This window comes from Bubalus bubalis, chromosome 3 (genome assembly GCF_019923935.1).
Source record: "Bubalus bubalis isolate 160015118507 breed Murrah chromosome 3, NDDB_SH_1, whole genome shotgun sequence".
In the NCBI taxonomy this organism is placed as follows: Eukaryota; Metazoa; Chordata; class Mammalia; order Artiodactyla; family Bovidae; genus Bubalus; species Bubalus bubalis.
The window spans coordinates 82,223,777-82,247,903 of record NC_059159.1 but is presented as its reverse complement, the minus strand read 5'-3'; the positions used below and the strand labels follow the sequence as shown (position 1 = coordinate 82,247,903).

General features: G+C 38.8%; 1 protein-coding gene and 1 long non-coding RNA gene across 7 annotated transcripts in view; one reads left to right on the top strand and one right to left on the bottom strand.

The window, feature by feature from the left end:
- The window catches only part of LOC123332766, a 404,401-nt gene that overhangs the window by 186,829 nt on the left and 193,445 nt on the right, over window positions 1-24,127 (top strand). The gene's annotated exons all lie outside the window — the stretch shown is intronic.
- IZUMO3 (IZUMO family member 3) lies at window positions 11,131-15,371 on the bottom strand. Its single transcript, XM_025279274.2, has 7 exons — window positions 14,810-15,371; window positions 14,599-14,673; window positions 14,361-14,450; window positions 14,127-14,144; window positions 13,616-13,696; window positions 13,103-13,193; window positions 11,131-12,792 (listed from the first exon to the last, which is right to left on the bottom strand). Exons 1-7 carry the CDS (start codon window positions 15,039-15,041, stop codon window positions 12,657-12,659), a joined length of 723 nt encoding a protein of 240 aa, XP_025135059.1. The 5' UTR covers window positions 15,042-15,371; the 3' UTR covers window positions 11,131-12,656.

Genomic DNA, 24,127 nt, shown 5'->3' with positions numbered 1-24,127 from the left:
TTAATAAGCTCTGCATCACAAACTCTGTGTTTAATATTTTTCAACCTTTTATTTGAACTCTCTTTAGACTGTTTTCATAGCCCAGAACTGATAACTGAGGTTATCAGGTATAGAAACAACAACTTAATAAATGATGCCCTATTGGCCTGAAAGTATTATTCACATAGATTTCCTAAGTGCCAAAGATAAAGCCAGGAAGTGTTTTATTCACTAGAAAAATCTTGTTGAACATTTTCTGACACTGTTAGTAAGATAAAGAGAGTGTGGATGAAAAAGAAAATATGAATTCTGAGTCTAAAGAGTCCATGATTATTAGTACTTTCAGCAGAAATCATGAAGGGCTATCTCATCAGGCAGAATGATGAAGCCTCATTAGGTGGGAATACCTCTGCCTCACAGAAAGCCCATAATGGTCCAAAGTGGATGCTTGACAAACATGCCTACCTGCCAGTGCTGCCCTGTGATTGGAAGTCATTTGTATTTGTTTTCTCTGTAAGGGGAAGGTGTGCTAGCAGATGTAATATTGCTTGGTGATTTTAGTAGTGCTGAATCTGGGAATGCAAACCCAAGAACCTGAAGTTATGTAAGCTCCTTGAGATGAAGTGGAGGGCAAAGTGTCGTTCTTCTATTCCTCAGAAATTTACTTCCATTCTCTGGCTTTACTCTCACTACTATAGTTTCACTCAGTCTTTCTGCAACCTATTTTTAGGTGAGTTGAAAAATTAAAATATGCATGTTGAAGTTAGGAAAAGCAAATGCTCAGGGTAATGTTCCAGAACCTTCTGTGTTCATTAACACTAATATAATTAGGTAATTAAATATTAATATCTCTACTGCCCCTTACCCAACTCCCACCTTATCCCTATAATCAGGATAACTCAGGGGAATATGCTGCAGTCTTCTGATCTCTGAGATAAGTTCCCAATTTAGATCAATACCAAAAGTCATGAAGACTATTAGAAAGTTTGAGAGTTCTTCAGATTTCTGGTCCAGTCGGCATTAAGACAGGCTGGTGGGACAAAGCCTATTGAACTGCCCTTAGGTATAAATGGAACTGCTGTGAACTTCCTATAGGTGCCCTTGAGCTCAGTTTCATTCTAGGAACCTGTGCACTTGATTTGGGAACTTAGCGCTTACTCCAATTTGACCTAAGTTCCATGGAATTTATTAACTCCAAACAGTGTTCATATAGCCAGTATTCCATGGCAGTGTTGGCCATCAAGCTGCAAGGGCTTTGAAACATATGCATTGTCTTCCACAGGCAATGTAACAGACTAAGTATATATGCTAGTATTAAGAATACCTAGTGTCTTGTTGTTGTCATTTAGTTACCAAGTCATGTCTGACTCTTCACGACCCCATGGACTGTAGCACACCAGGTTTCCCTGTCCTTCACCACCTCCCAGCTGCTGCTGCTAAGTCACTTCTGTCGTGTCCGACTCTGTGCAACCCCATAGATGGCAGCCCACCAGGCTCCTCTGTCCCTGGGATTCTCCAGGCAAGAACACTGGAGTGGGTTGCCATTGCCTTCTCCCCCACCTTCCAGAGTTTGCCTAAATTCATGTCCATTGAATCAGTGATGTTATCCAACCATCTCATCCTCTGTTGCCCTCCTTCCGTCTTCAATCTTTCCCAGCATCAGGGTCTTTTCCAATGAGTCAGCTGTTCACATCAGGTGGCCAAAGTTTTGGATCTTCAGCTTCAGCATCAGTCCTTCCATTGAGTATTCAGGGTATATTTCCTTGAGTATTCAGGGTAGATTTCCTTTAGAATTGACTGGTGGTTTTATCTCCTTGCTGTCTAAGGGACTCTCAAGAGTCTTCTACAGGACCACAGTTCAAAAGCATCAATTCTTTGGTGTTCTGCCTTCTTTAGGGTCCAGTTCTCACATCTGTACATGACTACTGGAAAAACTATAGCCTTGACTGTACTGACCTTTGTCAGCAACGTAATGTCTCTGCTTTTTAATACACAGTCAAGGTTTATCATGGCTTTTCTGCCAAGAAGCAATTGTCTTCTAACTTCATGGCTGCAGTCACTATCCACAGTGTATTTAGAGCCCGAGAAGAGGAAATTTGTCAGAGCTTCCACCTTTTCCCCTTCTGTTTGTCATGAAGTGATGGGACCCAATGCCATGATCTTAGTTTTTTAAATGTTGAGTCTTAAGCCAGCTTTATGCAGTTTCAAATAACAGCATTCATCAATTTACATATTTATATTTTCATCTAACTAATACTTAGTTTTAGTACCACTTATTAACAATGATCTCTGTGAACAAATATACATGATTTCTAACCTCTTGGAATCAGACATTGATTCATACTTATATGAAATTCCTCAATTAAGGGGCATTTAAGCTGATGCAATTTTGTGATACATTGTTAGGAGTAAAGAATATGAAGATAGCATGGGTATATGAAGATAGCATAGTCCCTGTTCCTGGGGATTTCATGTCTAGGAAAGAGACATGCAAACCTATAATAGCTGTCCTTTGTGAAAAGTGCTTTATAGAAGTAAAAGAGTTTTAATGGCTCCTGAAGGTTGTGAGTGATTAATGCTGTCTGACCATCTCAGAAAAGACTTTATGAGATGATTTTAGATGTTGGTTTTGAAGGCTGGGGAAGACTACCAGGCAATCAAGAAAAGAATTGAGCAAGTATTGGCTAGGAGTATGAAAAAGCCAAGTATGTTTGGCAGACCCTAGGTAAAGAGGAAGGCCTAGGAATGCATTTTGCCAAAGGTGAGATTATATAGAGTCTGATGGTAAAATTTTAGCCATGCAGAATGTTGTATGAAGAAGTTTACACTTTTAGGAGTCATTGGAGTACTTTACTTAGGAGTTTGAAATAAATTTGTGTTTCAAGACTGATTGTTCTGATTGCAAAAGGAAGGATGGCTTTGGCTTTTCAAGAGGCTGGACTCAGGAGGCTAATTAGAAAGCCATGGCCATAAGCCCTTAGAAAGGAGGGAAGGGCTTCAACTGCAGCAGTAGCTAGGGTGATTTAAGAGATATTTAGGAGTAAAAATCAATGCTAATTGAAGAGACTGCCTGGAATAGATGAAAGAGAGAGGATCCCAGAATACACTGAGATTTCTACCTTTTGGGTAATATACGGTATCCATGGAGCCAGTGCTGGCTAGCGGAAAAGCTTCAGATTGGGTTTTGAATCCTGGCTCCTTCACCTACCAAGTCACCACTTGGAAGAAATTAAACTTGCTGAGGCAATGGCATCCCACTCCAGTACTCTTGCCTGGAGAGTCTCATGGACGGAGGAGCCTTGGTAGGCTGCAGTCCATGGGGTCGTGAAGAGCCAGACATGACTGAGCGACTTCACTTTCACTTTTCACTTAAATGCATTGGAGAAGGAAATGGCAACCCACTCCAATGTTCTTGCCTGGAGAATCCCAGGAATGAGGGAGCCTGGTGGGCTGCCGTCTATGGGGTCGCACATAGTTGGACACAACTGAAGCAACTTAGCAGCAGCAGAGCCTCCTCTAAACAAAAAATGATTTAAAGTAATTTTGTGGGAAGGTAATTATAAAAATGCTCAGTAATCTAGTTTGTGTATAACCTACATGCAACACATATTTTCTTCAGGAGGACTAAAGGACACTCTGGATAAGGATAAATTGCATAGAATCAGAAATGGTTCAAGATAATTAGTTCAGCTTTAGCCATCCTGAGTTTAAAATTAATATTTTATGTCTAGATAGATATATCCAGTATGTATTCAGAAATTAACTTGCAGGACTTGGGGAGGGCAAATAACTGTCTAAGAATTTGGAGATGCAATTACTAAATGATGGTTAAAGTCACATGGGTGGATGAGATTCTATAGGTATGGAGTAAGAAAAAAATTGAAGTCAGTTCTCTGGTGTTCAATTTCTAAATAAGTAGGCAGATGAGGAAGAGGAGCCCTCCCTTTCCCACCAAAGCTACTAAAACATGGTTTGAAAAATAGGAACAAAACCTTTGACATAACAAAACCTGCCAAGTACAGAGGGGTAGTTTAAGAAGGACATCATTAGCACTCTGGTAAGTCTTAGAATTGACGAGCAACTTGAGGAATAAAGAGCACTCTTTTTTGGTAGATTTTATTTTTATTTTTCTGGGGCTACAAAGATGAGTTCTCTTTTTCCTTTTGGTCTAAACCCAAACAAGTTTGTACTTGTACTTGATGACCTGAGTCATGCATTTTGTTTTTCTATTAAGATTTTCTTAATTCTCTAGAAACAAATTATTCCATTGGAGACTAAAGAAAACTGACTGTAACAAATGAGGGTTCAGTGACAACCGTAGAGCAATTTCCATTTGGTGGTGAGGAGCAAAATATAGATTGTGGTGAATTGAAAGGAAGACAAGAATAAAGAAATAATGCTTTTTTAAGAAGTTTGGCATGGAGGTTAAAAGTGGACAAAGGATGAAGAAGCTTTAATATATAGTAATAGACACTAAGAGTAAAGACGTAGTATTGAAGAAGAGAAGGGAAATAAATGATGGGAGATAAATAATGAAGGAATATTCCAGAAGAGGCTGCAGATCAGGAAATGTAAATCCAAAAGAAAGCATTTGCCTCAGGTGGAAGAAGGTACAACCTCCCTTTGAGTCAGGAAGTAAGCGAGTGAAGTTAGAAAGACTATTAACAAATGGAAATTAAGAAACTTCTGGTGTTAACCCAGCTACTGTTTTATCCTGTTAGATCCTGTTAGTTGGCTTTTATTTTTTATATTCTAATAATTTATGTTTTAAGTAACTTAATTTGATTGGCCACCATCTTTTAATGTTATCGCCAGATAAAATAAATTATTGAATTTTCATTCAGCAAAAGTTCTGACCTCTTTTTCCTGAAAAAAAAAAAAAAACTCAGAAAATACTGAGTCTTAATAAGGGAACCCCCAACATTCAGAAAACTAAGATCATGGCATCCAGTCCCATCACTGCATGGCAAATAGATGGGGAAACAGTAGAAACTTAGGCTGACTTTATTTTTCTGGGCTTCAAAATCACTGCAGATGGTGATTGCAGCCATGAAATTAAGACGCTTACTCCTTGGAAGGAAAGTTATGACCAACCTAGACAGCATATTAAAAAGCAGAGACATTACTTTGTCAACAAAGGTCCATCTAGTCAAGGCTATGGTTTTTCCAGTGGTCATGTATGGATGTGAGAGTTGGACTGTGAAGAAGGCTGAGCGCTGAAGAATTGATGCTTTTGAACTGTGGTGTTGGAGAAGACTATTGAGAGTCCCTTGGACTGCAAGGAGATCCAACCAGTCCATCCTAAAGGAGATCAGTCCTGGGTGTTCGTTGGAAGGACTGATGTTGAAGCTGAAACTCCAATACTTTGGCCACCTGATGCAAAGAGCTGACTCATTTGAAAAGACCCTGATGCTGGAAAAGATTGAGGGCAGGAGGAGAAGGGGACAACAGAGGATAAGATGGTTGAATGGCATCACCGACTCAATGGACATGGGTTTGGGTCAACTCCAGGAGTTGGTGATGGACAGGGAGGCCTGGTGTGCTATGATTCATGGGGTCACAAAGAATCGAAGATGACTGAGTAACTGAACTGAACTGAACTGAACAAGAATAGTGAAGCGTCAGAAATTGTACCATTTGCATCAGGTTGGCAGACTCAAAGAAATACGTTCTCCTATGATTTGTATATCCTAGGGAAATGTTCAAAATAAACTCATGTAGGGCTGACATTAGGACATTGGACTATGTGTTAGTTCTTAAAGTATAATTGTTGCAGTAACCTAATTATTTGTATTCTTTCACTAAGCTATAAATGAGGTTTGAGATGAGAGTTTGCTTGTTGAAAAGGTGATTTTACAGATCCTTTAAAAAATATATATTAATGGTTAGCTCAAACTTAAATTGACCTCTCACTGATGGAATGGGCATGAACTTGGGCAAACTCCAGAAGATAGTAAGGGACAGGGAGGCCTGGTGTGCTGCAGTCCATGAAGTTACAACGAGTCAGACACACTTAGACACTGAACAACAAGAAGCTTAGATTAGGATTGTAAGCAATTAATTTTGTATTTTACACTTGAAATCAAGTACCATAGGACCTTTCCTAGTAGATGAACATATAATTCAATTAGATAATCTTCATTTCATCATATTGTAAACACATAAAATCACAAACAACCAACCTCTCCTTGTGTTCATGATTCTAGAAATGAGAACAGACTGTGGATCTATATTATAAAGTAGTTTCAGTAAATTGTGCACATGGAAGTGTCAGAAATTTGAAACACATAGTCATAGATGATGGGAATTAAGCCCAAAGTCAGCATCTCAAAAGTTTTCCAAGGAGTAAGACTATAGAAAACAGGTTGGATTCTGAGGCATTTTAATATTGTATCTGAATATTCAATTCAGTTCAGTTCAGTCGCTCAGTCGTGTCCGACTCTTTGCGACCCCATGAATCGCAGCACGCCAGACCTCCCTGTCCATCACCAACTCCTGGCGTTCACTCAGACTCACTTCCATTGAGTCAGTGATGCCATCCAGCCATCTCATCCTCTGTCGTCCCCTTCTCCTCCTGCCCCCAATCCCTCCTAGCATCAGAGTATTTTCCAATGAGTCAACTCTTCGCATGAGGTGGCCAAAGTACTGGAGTTTCAGCTTTAGCATCATTCCTTCCAAAGAAATCCCAGGGCTGATCTCCTTCAGAATGGACTGGTTGGATCTCCTTGCAGTCCAAGGGACTCTCAAGATTATAGATGTCTTAATAACATAATTGCTGGCTGCTTCTCTTAGCCCACTTAAAGCTGTATTTTAATTTTACTATCATGCAGGGATCTTTGGTATTCTATCCTTGGTTTTTTATCACTTCTCTACCTTTTTATCTGAATGATCTTCTCAGTCATATTTTCAGGTTCACTACTTACTTTGTTCAAGTGCTTTAAAATGTGTTTCATTAGCTTTGATCTTATTGCTATGTTCATATATATAAATCCAAACACTTGAATAGATGTCTGTTTTTGGCCCCAACAAAGCTGATACTTACTTTCAAAACTAAATTTCAGCCCTTTTCTTCAAAACTGTTTTTCCTTCTGTATTTCTTTGAATTTCCCTGGGGATTCAGCAGTAAAGAATCCACCTGTTAATGCAGGAGATGAAGGTTCAATCCCTGGTGAAGATCCCTTGGGGAAGGAAACGCCAATCCACTCCAGTATTCTTGCCTTGGAAATCCCATGGACAGAGGAGCTTGGCGGGCTACAGTCCATGGGGTTGCAAAAAAGCTGGACATGACTTAGCGACTAAGCAGCAACAACCACTTACTTACTTTAGTGAAGGGAAAAACCAAGCACCATTCACTTAAGGTGGGAGGAAACCAGAGTTTCACCATTTGGGTAAAAATCAAAGGCACATGTGTACCTGTGGCGGATTCATTTTGATATTTGGCAAAACTAATACAATTATGTAAAGTTTAAAAATAAAATAAAATTAAAAAAAAATTGAAGGCAGCATGTTATATCTCATTTCAGGTTTTTCCTTAAGCATTTTTCTGTAGTGTTCATACTGTTTTAAAATTTCTTTAAAGAACTTTGGCAACCTGGTTATTTTTTCCTTCCTTTGTCAATATTGTTAATTTGTGCTTTTATTAAAATATCTATTTTATCCAAGTTTTGTATGTTATTGCCATTTAGTTGTTTTAAAGAGTCTCTTAAGATAAAAATAAATTCTGCTGTAGCTTTGATTCTCTTATTTCTAACTTTTTAATGTATCTTCTAAAAATTTTGTTAAGTGTTTGGATGAAGACTTTTATTAGCATTTGCTATTGTCTCTTTAATTTCTGCCTTTTGTTTCATTCAGATACAGTCTAACTTCCCTCTTTGTATATGTTTTGAGTTTACTATATTATTTTCCTAGCTACTTAGAATGCCCTATTCAGTGTTTTTATATTCTTTATGATATATGATTAGACAGTCTCAAATGCATATAATTAGCCACTCTTCACAAGATTTGATAAGTACTGTTTTGTGATTGTTATTGTTATGTGTTCAACCTTACTGGACTAAGGGAAGCCCAGATAGCTGGCAAAACATTGTACCTGGGTTTGTCTGACAGGGTGTTTTTGGAAGAGATTAACATTTAAATCAGTAGACTAAGTAAAGAATATCTGTCCTCACCAAAGTATGTGGCATCATTCACTCCATTGAGGGCTGTTGGAAGAAAGGCACATTTTCTCCCTTCCTGTTTCCCTCCCCTCTCTTTCCATGTGTCACACACACACACACACACACACAAACAATCAACAGACCGTGACATCTGTTATTTCCTGCCCTCAGCCAGGGGATCTCCTAGGTTCTTGGGCTGTAGAACTCTTGAACTCATACCAGATTCCTCCTGGTTCTCAGACATTCGACTCTAAGTGAATTATGACACTGGGTCTCCAACTTGTAGACTGTATATGATGGCATTATTTACAGTGACTAAAAAAAAGCTGATGAAAAGAATACCCAAGTAGAGGAATGTTAGAATAATTATGGCACCATCACGCTATGGTATTGTGCACAACCACCAAAACGTGAATAGACTTTGATATCGGTTAGCTTAATTGTCCCAAAATATGTAACTATGAAAATCAATATGCAAAACTGTGCATAATTCTTAATAGCAAGCAACTACGTGTATAAATGTATTTATATGTATGTGTGTGTATCTGTTTGCTTATAACCAATTAGGTTTTGATAAAATAATGAAAGATATATCCTTGTTAACCAAGGTTTTCTAAAAGAGAGTAATGAGAATGGAGTAGAAGAGGAGTGGGAGGAAACAACAAGAAATTCAAAAGGCTGCATGAAAGCAACACACAAAATCTGGCAAATATGTGATCCTATTAATATAATTTTCTATAATGAAAAGCCTTCTTCAGTGATCTATGCAAAAAAATAGAGGAAAACAATAGAATGTGAAAGACTAGAGATTTCTTCAACAAAACTAGAGATACCAAGGGAACATTTCATGCAAAGATGGGCACAATAAAGGACAGAAATGGTATGGACCTAACAAAAGCAGAAGATATTAAGAGGAGGAGGCAAGACTATACAGAACTATCAAAAAATGATCTTCACAACCCAGATAATCATGATGGTGTGATCACTTGCCTAGAGCCAGACATCCTGGAATGCCGTCAGTGGGCCTTAGGAAGCATCACTACGAACAAAGCTAGTGGAGGTGATGAAATTCCAGTTAAGCTATTTCAAATGCTTAAAGATGATGCTGTGAAAGTGCTGCAATCAATATGCAAGCTTATTTGGAAAACTCAGCAGTGGCCACAGGACTGGAAAAGGTCAGTTTTCATTCCAATCCCAAAGAAAGGGATTAATGTTTAAACTACCTCATAGTTGCACTCATCTCACACAATAGTAAAGTAATGCTCAAAATTCTCCAAGCCAGGCTTCAACAGTCTGTGAACTGTGAACTTCCAGATGTTCAAGCTGGATTTAGATAGGCAGAGGAATTAGAGACCAAATTGACAACATCCATTGGATTATTTAAAAAGCAAGAGAATTCCAGAAAAAAACATCTACTTCTGATTTACTGACTATGCCAAAGTCTTTGACTATGTGGATCAGAACAAACTGTGGAAAATTCTGAAAGAGATGGGAATACCAGACCATCTGACCTGCCTCTTGAGAAATCTATATGCAGGTCAGGAAGCAACAGTTAGAACTGGACATGGAACACAAGACTGGTTCCAAATCAGGAAAGGAGTAAGTCAAGGCTGTATATTGTCACTCTAATTATTTAACTTATATGCACAGTACATCATGTGAAATGCCTGGCTGGATAAAGCACAAGCTGGAATCAAGACTACCAGGAGAAATATCAATAACCTTAGATATACAGATGACACCACCCTTATGGCAGAAAGTGAAGAAGAACTAAAGAGCCTCTTGATGAAAGTGAAAGAGAAGAGTGAAAAAGTTGGCTTAAAACTCAACATTCAGAAAACTAAGACATGGCATCTTGTCCCATCACTTCATGGCAAATAGATGGGGAAGCAGTGGAAACAGTGAGACTAATTTTTTGGTTCCAAAATCACTGCAGATGGTGACTGCAGCCATGAAATTAAAAGATGCTTAGTCCTTGGAAGAAAAGTGATTACCAAAGCATTTTAAAAAGCAGACACATTATTTTGCTAACAAAGGTCTGTCTGGTCGAGGCTATAGTTTTCCCAGTAGTCATGTATGGATATGAGAGTTGGACTATAAAGAAAGCTGAGGGCTGAAGAATTGCTAAATTTGAACTGTGGTGTTGCAGAAGACTCTTGAGAGTCCCTTGGACTGCAAGGAGATTCAACCAGTCCATCCTAAAGGAAATCAATCTGGAGCATTCATTGGAAGGACTGATGCTGAAGCTGAAACTCCAATACTTTGGCCACCTGATGTGAAAAACTGACTTTTGAAAAGACCTAGATGCTGGGAAAGATTAAAGGCGGGAGGAGAAGCAGACGATAGAGATTGAGATGGTTGGATGGCATCACTGAATTTATGGATATGAGTTTGAGTAAACTCCGAGAGTTGGTGGTGGACAGAGAGTTGGTGGTGGACAGGAACCCTGAAGTGCTGTACTCCATGGGGTCACAAAGAGTCGGACACAACTGACCAACTGAATTGAACTGAACTGAAAGCAATATAAACACAGTAATTTAATAAAGACCATGAATGAAGTTAGTATGTTTCAAGAATTTCTGGTGAGATAAAGCTTAAGTTATTGGGAAATGATAGATGCCAATGATACGCTTATCCTGTAATTTTTAACAAGAAGTTCAAATTGTGAAACTGAGAGATATTAATGTTCAGGTCTTCCTGAAATATATTCAGATTCATTCAATATTTCATTATTATAGCAGCAACAACAAACAAGCACTCAGAGATCTACAGTGGGTGAAAAATTTGCAAATTATTTCTCCCTACCATTAAGGAATCAACCTGCCAGTGTGGGAGAGACAGGAGGCACAGGTTCAATCCCTGTGTAAGTAAGATCTCCTGGAGGAGTAAATGGCAACCCATTCCAATATTCTTGCCTGGAAAATCCCATGGACAAAGGAGCCTGGTGGGCTATAGACCAGAGAGTCACAGAGAAGCGGACACAGCTGAGAAACTGAGCATGCACACATGTGCCACTGAAGCAGGGCCTATTTTCCTACCAATAAACTGTGGTGTTATTCTTTCAGAATAAGCTTCCAGAATAGAACAAAACAAAATAGAGTGGAAAGTGCATGTGTTTTAGAGTTAGCCAGGCCTCAGTTTTATTCTGATACGACTGAGCGACTTCGCTTTCACTTTTCAGTTTCATGCATTGGAGAAGGAAATGGCAACCCACTCCAGTGTTCTTGCCTGGAGAATCCCAGGGATGGGGAGCCTGGTGGGCTGCCATCTATGGGATCGCACAGAGTCGGACACGACTGAAGTGACTTAGCAGCAGCAGCAGCAGTTTTATTCCAGGTTTTGCCACCACTGTCTGTAATCAAGAATATGTTGACAGTAAACCCACACTTAACCATCTTTCCATTTATCTCCATGATTATAGATGTCAGTTTCAATCAGATGGTATGAGTAAGGTTAGCCACCAGGGGAGTTTGTCATAGCCTAAATTACTTGTTGTGGGACCTTGAGTTAGATATTTTCCTGTTTCCTCATTCATAGTGCTGAGGTCAATAACAATATTACTCAAAAGATTATTGTGAGAGTTCAATTTGATAGATGTAAAACACTAATTAAGATTTAATATACACATTAGAAGTGTTTAATAAGAACAGCTAGACTAAGGCAATATCCAACTCAATCATAGAACATAGATTTATGGAAAATGGGACAAATCTCAACTCAGAACTCATATTTTGGACTTTTGTGTGTGTGTGTGTGTGTGATATCATGATGAAGATTAAATGCTATGTAATGTCAAAGAAAATTTCCTGCATTGAACCTACTGATAAATATAGAAACAGTTACTAAATGAAAGATGGAAATAAAACAGCCCTAGACATTTGAAAGTGATCTTAATTAAAGACATTAATGAGAGTTACCAACCATGCATTCTTTTGAAAAATGTGATTACAAAGAACTTTATTTATAATAAGTTGAACATGGGTTGACATCATAGGAAAAAACAAGTTTAGAAAAATGACAAGTTCTGTTCTGCAAGCATAAATTTTTCATCTATTTCATCATTATCCTAAATGGAATCTACACTATCAGAAAATTGATTCCACTTCTTTTATTTTGCCTTTTTTTTAACAAAAGAACCAAAACCATACTTAAAATTTTGTTGGTAATAGTTACACAAATTAAGTCCATTGTTTGGATGCTTAGACTGATAGAATGAGAAATAAAACTACATCTTTATTACCTTTTCTGTGGAATCTTAGATTACCATCCACTCTTTGTTATTATGCAGGGTATCATCTTTCATGTGTGTTGCTACATACCAGCATTGCTTTCTGTCCAACTTCCAGTAAAATGTTTGCTTCCATTGCCCTCAGCATATCAGAAAGGATCTTTACCAGAGAAACTAAGTTCAGTTTTAGAATACTTTGACTTTATGACTGCAAAAGAGCTTAATTCCTGATTTTCTACTTGGAGTCAACATATAAGAGAATTAAGAAAGACCTCCTGCCTGTGTCTATGTATTTATTCTCTGCCTCTGAAATCTTTCTCCTTCTCATCCTTTATCCCCATTAATTCTTCAAGTTTCTTCTCCAAGTATGTCTTTAATGACCTTCGTATTGCCTTCATTTTCCTCCGGTGAGAGATGCAAAAATGGAATCTAGAGAAATAAGATAATCCCAACTTAAATATTAGTAGCCCAATTCTTTGAAAAATTTTAACTATTTTTTTCTTCCTTTTTTGAATTCCTCTACAAGCGTTTTTCTCATACTTCATCACATTTCCTCCATTTCCTATGTTCCAACTTTTATCCCATCAAACTTTTATGTTTCATACCTATTAGTAAGATATCCCAAAGTTTGAGATGACTTCTTTCCCCTTATTTCCATTGGAAGAAGGGGGAAGATTGGGCAGTCTCTTTGCCAAAGAAATGCTTGACCCAGTGTGTGTTTGAAAGCAGGAAAACTCACAGCAGCAAAACACCTCCCAATATTACACCTTCTGCTAATAATATCAGAAATAGTCCAATTTCTCGATTCTCAGCCTTCTTTGGATCATCCTCTGGAGGAAAAAGGGGGAAAACATGAGCTGGAGGGGAATATTAGTAACTTGAGAGCTTTATCCATAAGACTCTTTTTAACCTTAAAAATTGCACTGTTCACCATTTATATCCTGTTCCCTGGTTATTCTGCTCTTTCTTAGACTCCTAGGCTCTACAAAACATTTTCCCCTACTACCCCTAGCCTAATTTGTCTACCTTTAGTACACTTTTTCATTTCTAAGCTCTTCAGTGACCCAATATTTCATTTCATTTCAGTGCCCAATAATTCATTCTGGCACAAATTTTGTCCAGCATCTTAGCTCTTATTTGTAGAATTAGCATGACCTACATAGAAAATGATCAACAAATATTTGTTGACTAGATCAATGAGAAACTCCTTGATCCCTGGCCTTTCAAAGTGCTACACAACAATCTTTGATACCTTCACAATATTCTCCTCTGAAACATCGAGAGGTGATGCGAAGACATGTCCAACAATCCAGGATAGGACCTTCAGTCACGACTGACGGAGAGAAGAAAGATAGTTGGAAGGGGGCCACAGCATGGAGTTTCCTTAGCTTAGACACCAGTATGAATTAGATCTTGGGCATTTCCACTGGTTACATTGTTGTAACTTTCTTCTTCCCCTAGCATCAATTTTAGAGATTGATCAAAACTTTAAGCCCAATCTCTGGGAAGAAGTGGGAAAATGATGCCTCAGCTTATTTTGGGGCTATGGATTAAAAACTCTGGTATAGAAGGCCTCTGAGCAAGTCAAATTATATGGAGTGATTGAGATTTCATAAGCTAGATTTTGTTGTCACAGATCGTTGACATTCCCCCTTGTAGCTGAGAGCTTTAGGAATTATGTTCTCAGTGTGACAAGTAGAGGAGATAAAGGAGATGGGAAAATATGCTCTGAAACCTCCAGGCACTATATATGCTGTACTTACCACAATCTTCAGAACAAGCTAAAAGAGAATCAGAAAGATCTAATGAGCTTAGAATCAACTTAAAGTGCGTCATATTTATACTCAAGTTGTCTTTATTTGGTTACCCATTACCTTCCAGCCACCCCTCCAACCATTCTGGATTATTTTAATATGAATCCCTATTCCTCCTCTCACCCCTCATTTCCTATTTCTTTCACATAATTTCAGTGGTGTTAGATATACATCTGATATTACCAACTTCAGAGAATTTCTTTAATAGTTTTTCCAGTTTGGAGTCCAGGTTTTTGCGGATATCGAGAAGCCTGCCTTGAAGGATAAAGACACCTGAAAAGGGGTAGAATGGACATCAGAAAAGAGAGGTGGCCTTTCCCTTCATAATTTAATCCTAATTGTTTTGCCTTGTTTCCCCCAGTGAATTGTTCTCAAACTTGCTTGGGCAATGCATTCTTTTAACATTGAAACAGTACCTCACCTTTCCATGTTTCCTTGCTCAGTTTATCAAGTTCGATCTTCAGCCATGTTCTCAAATTGACAACCTTTTGAACAGCTAGAGAGGAGAGGTAAAGGAACATGTGGGGGTTAATTACATTTACAGAGCAAATTACGTGGCCCCAGGTACTCTCTTCCCTACCTCCCTTCTCCCTTTAGCTCCCAAAATTCTTAGGGGCTTAGGCTTCCCTCACCCAACACCCGAAGCATCTTGTCCCTGTGGGAGACCTTGAAGCTTAAACGGATCATCTCCTTCATCTGCCGTTCAAGCATATGAGTTCGGCCAGGGACTTCTGGGGGTACCAGCTTTCCAAGCAAGGATTTAACTTCCTCGATGAATTTGGGATCACATTCCAAACAGCCTTTGACCCCATGGAAGGCTGCCAGGGACAGGGGCAGGAGCAGGAGCAGCCACAGGTCTCCCATATCCTTGCCCCGACTGCCCTTGCCCCAACAGCAGGTTGTCCTGGCAACTGGTTCACCTAGTTCCCCTTCCTTCAAAACTCCAGCAGTGAGAGCCTTGTCTTGGGTAGTCTGACTCCACCTTTCCCTCTGTTTCCATCCCACTTCTAGGCAATCTCATTTTTCTAAAGATCTTTGGTTGTTTTCTGACTTTTGTCCTTCATTTTAGAGAAAGGGAACTACCAGCTGGGGAGTAGATACCTGAGTTCTGAGTGTGGAACCCAGAATGAGAGAGAGAAGTCTTGAGCTCACACAAGCAGAGTTCTGTGTAGGGAGACAGCTCAGAAAACAGTCGTTAACCCTTTCTCTTACTTGTATTCTTAGTAAATGCCCACACCCCTCCTGATCATTTAAGTAGTATCATAATATCAGTGGATGTTGAAAGAGATATCTTAGGACCTTAGTTTGTTTAACCCAAGCTCTGCTTTAATAGAAGAGTGAGAAAACCCAGAATATTGATGTGCTTAGGGCCCCAATCCTTTATGGTAGCAGTATTGTTGAAAAATATTGTTGAAAATTGAAATGGGAGTCTACATATAATTATAGATAATGATGGTTTTGATACAATTGATAATCTCAGAAATTTAGACTACATTTGTCAGCAGGAATATTTCTCCAGACTCGCTATATAACCTATTTAGATATTGTTCTTTAGAGAACCTGGAACCAGAAGACTAGAAACATCAGTTGATGAATACATGGTGATAAGTGAGACTCCAGTAAAATTCATGGTCCTTTAACAGGCACCTTTTGAATGTGCTCGTGATAAAGCGTGTAACTTATAAGAATACAACCACAATTACCATGGGCTGTGTTCTCCAGCCATTTCCATGGAAAATGACCTAATAAACATGTTTCTCCTTTGGTTTAAAGCTTTTTGAATAAGAATTTTCTTTCTTATATGAAGAAATTAATGTTACTTTGCAGACTTTCCAGACTAGTTACCTCTTCTAATATATTGCATGTATGGCTGTGACTCCCTGGAAACTAGGAAACCCTGGGATCCTCAAGGGTTGGTGGCAGACTTGAAACCTAAGGTATGGCAAAGTCCTGGAGTAGAAGATTGTGAAGGAAGTTAAAAGAACTACTACTAATAATGTGCCTTCCATGTGCCCAACTTTGTGCTGGAAACTCTTTAGATAGAATCTCCCAAGTCCTCATGGCCCAGCAAGACTCTGAAAGATTATTCCCATTTTATAGATAAGAAACTGAGGATCAAAATAATTGAGTGATTAGGGATCTGGATTCAAACTCGTGTCTGCTTAACTTCAAACTCTATATACATTAACTATCACCTCTCAAAATATTCTGGAATAATACAGAAAGCAGTCTCTTGGAATTTGATAAATTGGAAGATGGGGGGTGTTTAATTCAAATTCTTTCATGTTCAAAAACTGGCCCTTCTTTGATCTGGCTTTATGTTCCCTTGGCTCAATGATCTCATCTTTCGATGACCCACAAAAGATTTTCAAAGGCTGAGGTCTGAAGGTATGTGTGTTAATGGGATTAAAGTAACTTTGGAAACCAAAGTTGGAGACTAAAAAGGTTAAGAAACTTGGCAGGCAGGTGGCCAAGAAAAAGCTATTATTCAAAAGAGAAAAATATATATTATAGTTATCTTCCAGTTAACATTACAGGCTTTTCATTTTGGATTGGATTTGTAATGCTCTATCATACTACTGAATAATTCTACCTCATTCCATGGCATATTTTCTTGACTCTGACCTAGTAGCCCATCTACCATTTTATTTTTGCTTTACCTTTCCAGCTTAATTTGCAATCTAAGACTTTTAGGATGAGAGAAAAAAATAATTTGGCTTTTGTGTAGTCTTGGGAAGTCTGGAAATAGCAAGCCATTTCCTAAAAAAGATGGGCAGTGATTGTAATTGAAGGGTAAATATAAAAGGGAAAACAGTGGAGGAAGTATCACCCTCATGAAGTAAACAGTAGGCAGATGAAAACAGTGTGTGCTAAAGGTGAAGATTACATACAAAGGTCAGGGGAAGACAGAACGGCACTAAGTCTGGAGCAATTTTTTATAGAGAGACTGAGTCCAGATGCATAATAGCATATGCATTCATAATAATTTACCAAATATATATTTGCCTCTTGGTGGTTCTTACACAGATGAAGTATTCATGATCAGTGTTGTGTGTTTTTTGTTTTTGATCACACAGCACTATCAGTTGGAGCTGTGGTCCCAACCTGTTTGGCACCAGAGACTGGTTTCATAGATGACAATTTTTCCATGGAACCTGGGAGAGGGAGATTTAGGTGGTAATGGGTGCGATGAGGAGCAGCAGATGAAGCTTCCCTCCGTAGCATGCTGTTTATCTCCTGCTGTGTGGCATGGTTCCTAACAAGCTGCAGACCACTTCCTGTCTGAGGCTTGGGGCTGGGGGGCCCATGAATTGGACAGTCCCTCTTGTAAGGGCTAGGATCAGTGGTGTTGTAACATTTGGCATTGGTGTTGTAACATAATGTCCTGAGGTTTAAAATCTGAAGAACAAGTTGCATAAAGAAGAGCAAGAAGCTGTTACAGTAATTTGCCCACATTCTCTGGTAGATCCCAGATCCATACAAAAAATAAAAATAACACATTTCCGGAGAAGGCAATGGCACCCCACTCCAGTACTCTTGCCTGGAAAATCCCATGGATGGAGGAGCCTGGAAGGCTGCAGTCCATGGGATCGCTGAGGGTCAGACACGACTGAGCGACTTCACTTTCACTTTTCACTTTTGTGCATTGGAGAAGGAAATGGCTACCCACTCCAGTATTATTGCCTGGAGAATCCCAGGGTCGGGGGAGCCTGGTGGGCTGCCGTCTATGGGGTTGCACAGAGTTGGACACGACTGAAGTGACTTAGCAGCATAGAGTATATTTAAAAAATAAAATTGGACAATGGCATTTTGCAAAGAAAAAAAAAAAATAACAAATCTCTGTGGCTCAAGCTTCCTGCAGAGTTTATCTGTCCAGCTGTGCCCTGCTGCATTGCTTTTCTTATCACTTCACAGGACTTTTTACAAGTTTGGCAAATGACCTGGGTATTTCTCACTGTCAGGCAATATTAACCTCTTTCCTGACTGAAAACTGAGACTTGGAAGCTATTAATTGCTATTTGGCTATGTTGTAAAGTATCTTTCTAGGTAGTGTAATAATCATAGGTTTAAATGTTTAATAATTACTATGTGCCACATATTTCACAGTAAAATAATTTCATTATTTTCTGTATTCCTGTTCATTTATATTCCATTGTTATTAAGCCAATGTTTCCATATTCCGCTCATCATTTAGGAAGAGTCATAAGGTTTGAGCCTAGAAGTCTTTGAAGAAATCTCTACTTGGTAGGAAATCAAACTAAAATATAGTTGATCTGATTAATAGGGATTGTGGGAAGAAGGAGGGGAGAGAAGTAAAGGAAGCAGAGGATGTCTGTCACAATGTCTTCTCTCTGGGCAGGTCCCAGAAGGGAAGCTATGTTCGGTTAAAGGAAATAATGAGAGGAGAGGAGTCTTTCCCCAGCACCCTTTAGGGGCTCTGAAAGCTATACCATTGCCCACATGTGGACAGTAGTCGCTAAGGAAAAGCCTGTAGGACTGGGTAATAGAAGGTACTCCTGGGACAATGCCATTTCCCATATGGCATGCAAAAAGGAGTATGTTCCTACTGGCTACTAGGCAAGGGTATATAAGTGAACTCAGGATCTGGGGGAATCTGTTAGTATCATTAAAGCTCTAGGTAAAGGGTCCCTCATCTAAGATCTGGAGAGCAAGCTACCAGGTCAGGAAAGAAAGAAGAATCTGCACCAAGCCCTCTGGCCTTGCTGGGACCAAATTGTTAGGAAAAGCCACTGGACCCCGAGGAAATAGAGAACAGACTCAAAGTGTTCCACATGCAGTTTCTCAGCAAACACTACAAGCAGATCAGAAGTGGGGTGGTACCAACCTTACATAAAGATACCAAAACATTGTCAGAGAATGGACTAGATATCCTCCAAGTTCAAAAAAAAAGAAAATGATGCAAGAGAATACACATCAGAGAAGAAAGTTAGTGTCTACTTCACTAAGAAGGAAAATGCAGGGATTTTAAGTACTAGAAATAGTTCATTTTAATGTATTGGGCAAGATGGATTGAGTCCATAGTTAAACTCATAGTTTGTTAAAACAAGCTGGATCTTCAATGATTAGGAAGGTATTTTTCAGCTTATTTTTTTACATGGAGGATAATTGCCTTACAACGTTGTGTTAGTTGGATCTTCCCGACCCAGGGATCGAACCCGGGTCTCCCGCATTGGAGACAGATGCTTTAACCTCTGAGCCACCTGTACAACAATAGGAATCAACTATAAGTGCACATACTTCCCTTCCCTCTTGAACCTCCCTCAGCTCCTCGTCCCACCCGTCTAGGTCATCAGAGAGCATCCAGTTGAGCTTCGTGCGCTTTATAGCAGCTTCCCGCTAGCTGTCTGTTTCGCACATGATAGTGTGTATATGTCAATGATACTCTCTCAGTTCGTCCCCCGACTCCTTACCCTGCTGTGTCCATAAGTCCATTCTCTACATCTGTATCTCCATTCTTACCCTGCAAATAGGTTCATCAGTACCATTTTTCAAGATTCCATATATGTTTGCTAGCATACAAGATTTATTTTTCTTTTTATGACCTCTTCACTATGTTTGATAGACTCTAGATTCATCTACATCACTACAAATGACCCAATTTCATTCTTAAGGCTTAGTAATATTCCACTGTATATCTGTACCACAACTTCTTTATCTATTCATCTGTTGATGGACATCTAAGTTACCTACATGTCCTGATTATTGTAAATAGTGCTGCTATGAACATTGGCATAGCTTCCTGGGTAGCTCAGCTGGTAAAGAACCTGCCTATAATGCAGGAGACCCTGGTTCAATTCCTGGGTTGGTAAGTTCCCCTGGAGAAGGGATAGGATACCCACTCCAGTATTCTTGGATTTCCTTGGTGTATCAGACAGTAAAGAATCCACCTGCCACGTGGGAGCCCTGGGTTTGATCCCTGGGTTGGGAAGATCCCCTGGAGGATGGCATAGAAACCCACTCCAGTATTCTTGCCTGGAGAATCCGCATGGACAGAGGAACCTGGCAGGCTACATTCCACAGGGTTGCAAAGAGTCAGACACGACTAAGCACACACATGAACACTGGGGTGCATGTATCTTTTCAAATTAGTGCTTTTGGTTTTTTTGGATATGTACCCAGGAGTAGAATTGCCTGCAGAGTCATATGGTAATTCTTCTTTTAGTTTTTTTTTTTTTTTGAAAAACCTCCATACTGTTTTTTACGGTGACTGCACCAGTTGGCATTCCTACCAACAGAAGAGTCCACATCCTCACCAATATTTGTTATTTGTAGTCTTTTTGATGATAGCCATTCTGACAAGTGAGAGGTGACATCTTATTGTGGTTTTGATTTGCATTTCCCTGATGATTAGCAGTGTTAAGTATATTTTCACATGACCATCTGTTGGGCATCTGCATGACCTCTTTAGGAAAATTTTCTTTCAGATCTGTTTTTCAATCAGGTTTTTTTTTTTTTCTTTGACGTCAACTTGTATGAGCTGTTTATATATATTAACCCCTTATAGGTCGTATTATTTGCAAATACTTTCTTCCATTCAGTAGGACTTTTAATGTTGTCAATGGTTTCCATTGTTGAGCAAAAGCTTTTAAGTTTAATTAGGTCCTACTTATTTATTTTTGCTTCTATTTCCTTTGCTTTAGGAGACAGATTCAAAAAAATATTTCTATGATTTATATCAAAAAGTGTTCTGTCTATGTTTTCTTCTAGGAATTTTATGGTTTGCGGCTTTACATTTAGGCCTTTAATCCACTTGGAGTTTATTGTATATGGTGTGAGACAATGTTCTAATTGTATTCTTTTACATGTAGCTGTCCAGTTTTCCTAGCACCACTTATTGAAGAGACTATCTTTTCCCCACTGTATAGTCTTGCTTCCATTGTTGTAGATTAATTGAAGATAAGTATGTGCATTGTCCCATGTACACTTGAAAAGAAGGTGTCATCTGCTGCTTTCAGGTGGAATGCTCTCTGTATGTCAATTAAGCCCCCTGCTCTAATGTGTCATTTAAGGCCAATATTTTCATACTGATTTTCTGTCTGGATGATCAGTCCTTTGATATAAATGGGATGTTAAAGTCTACCACTATTATGATGTTACTGTTAATATCTCCTTTTATTTCTGTTAATATTTATATTATATATTCAGATGCTCTTGTGTTGGGTGCAAAAATATTTATAATTGTTGTATCTTCTTGGATTGATCCCTTGATCACATTTAGTGTCCTTTGTCTCTTTTAAGTCTTTGTTTTAATATCTATTTCCTGTGATATAATGGCCACCTCATGCGAAGAGTTGACTCATTGAAAAAGACCCTGATGCTGGGAGGGATTGGGGGCAAGAGAAGAAGGGGACGACAGAGGATGAGATGGCTGGATGGCATCACCGACTTGATGGACATGAGTTTGGGTAAACTCCAAGAGTTGGTGATGGATAGGGAGGCCTGGCATGCTGTGATTCATGGGGTCGCAAAGACTCAGTCAGACATGACTGAGCGACTGAACTGAACTGAACTGAACTGAAGTATTGCTCTTCAGGCTTTCTTTTGATATCCATTTGTACTGAATAACTTTTTTCATCACCTCACTTTCAGTCTATGTGTGTTTTTACATCTGAAGTGAATCTCTTGTAGGCAGCCTGTATATGGGTCTTGTTTTTGTATTCATCTAGCTACTCTTTTTTTCCCCTCTTATTCTCTTCCCTTGTGATTTGATAACTATCTTTAATGTTATGTTTGGATTCCTTTTCCTTTTTACTGTGTGTGTGTGTGTGTGTGTGTATCTATATCTATATTATAAATTTTGTTTTTGAGTACCATGAGGTTTTTATGTAGCATTCTCTCTGTAAATGTGATTGTTTTAAATTGCTTATCTCTTAATTTCAAATTCATTTTCAAAACCCTCAATTTACACTATCCTCCCCTTGTCATTACTGTCTTTTTCTGTCATCTATTACTCTACTTGTTTTATGTATCCCTTAATTGCTTATTGTGGATATAGATAATTTTACTACTTTTGTCTTTATACTTTCTGTTAGCTTTGTATGTGGATGACTTTCTACCTTTAGTATAGGTTTGCCTTTATGTATGTTGTTGTCATTCAGTTGCTCAGTCATTTCCTATTCTTTGCAACCCCATGGACTGCAGCATGCCAGGCTTCCCTGTCCTTCACCATCTCACAGAGCTTGCTCAAACTCATGTCCATTGAGTCAGTGATGCCATCCAACAATCTCATCCTCTGTCATCCCTGTCTTCTCCTGCCTTCTATGTTTCCCAGAATCAGGGTCTTTTCTACATCAGATGGCCAAAGTATTGGAGCTCTAGCTTCAGCATCAGTCCTTCCAATGAATATTCAGGGTTGATTTTTCTTTAGGATCGACTGGTTTGATCTCCTCACAACCCATGGGATTCTGAAGAGTCTTCTCCAACACACAGTTGAAAAGCAACAATTCTTCAGTGCTCAGCTTTCTTTATGGTCCAACTCTCATATCCATACATGACTACTGGAGAAACCATAGCTTTGACTATGTAGACTTTTGTTGGCGAAGTAATATCTCTGCTTTTTAATATGCTGTCTAGGTTGGTCACAACTTTTCTTCCAAGGAGCAAGCATCTTTTAATTTCATGGCTATAAGCACCATCTGCCCATTTTGGAGCCAAAGAAAGTAAAGTCTGTCACTGTTTCCACTGTTTCCCCATCTATATGCCATGAATTGATGGAACTGGATACTATGAACTTAGTTTCTTGAACATTGAGTTTTAAGCCAGCTTTTTCACTCTCCTTTTTCACCTTCATCAAGAGGCTTCTGGCAATCTTGATTCCAGCTTGTGCTTCATCCAGCATGCCATTTCGCATGATTAACTATGCATGTAAGTTGAATAAACTGGGTGAGAGTATACAGCCTTGATGGACTCCTTTCCCAATTTTGCACCAGTCTGTTGTTCCACGTTCAGTTCTAACTGTTGTTTCTTGACCTGCATACAGGTTTTTCAGAAGGCAGGTAATGTGATCTGGTATTCCATTCTCTTAAGAGAAATTCTTAAGAATTCTTTAAGAATCTTCCACAGTTTGTTGTGATACACACAGTCAAAGGCTCTAACATAGTCAATGAAGCAGAACTAGATTTTTTTTTTTAATTCTCTTGTTTTTCTGTGATTGAATGGATGTTGGAAATTTGATCTCTGGTTCCTCTGCTTTTTCTAAATCCAGCTTCTACATCTGGAAGTTCTCAGTACATGTACTGTTGAAGCCTAGCTTGGAGGATTTTGAGCATGACCTTGCTAGCATGTGAAAAGGAAGTGAAGTAAAGATTTGCCTTTACTGATGAGGATTTTTATTTTCTAATTGTTTCTTGTTGTTGCCTTTTCTTTTTCATGTTGAAGTTCCTTTAGCATTTGTTTTAAAGTGCATTTGGTAGTGCTGAACTGTTTCAGCTTGTGCTTTTCTATAAAACTTTTTCTCTCTCCACCAAAATGAATGAGAACCTTGCTGTGTAGAGTATTCTAGGTTGTAGGTTTCCCCCTTCCATCATTTTAAATACATTGTTCCAGTTTGCTCTGGTCTGCAGAATTTCTGCTGAAAAGTCAGCTGATAGCCTTATGGGAGCTTTCTTTTATGTTATTTGTTGATTTTTCACTGATGCCTTTAATAGTCTCTCTTTATTGTTAATTTTTTTCCTTTTAATTACAATGTGTTTTGGTGTGTTCCTCTTTAGGTTAATCCTATATGGGACTCTCTATGCTTCCTGGACTTGACTGTTTCCTTTTCCAGATTAGGGATATTTTCAGCTATTATATCTTCAGTATGTTCTCAGACCCTTTTTCTCTTCTGACTTCTGAGACCCCTGTAATGTGAATATTGGTGTGGTCTTGATATTGTTGTAGAGGTCCCTTAAGCTGTCTTCATTTCTGTTCATTCTTTTTTTTCTCCTTTC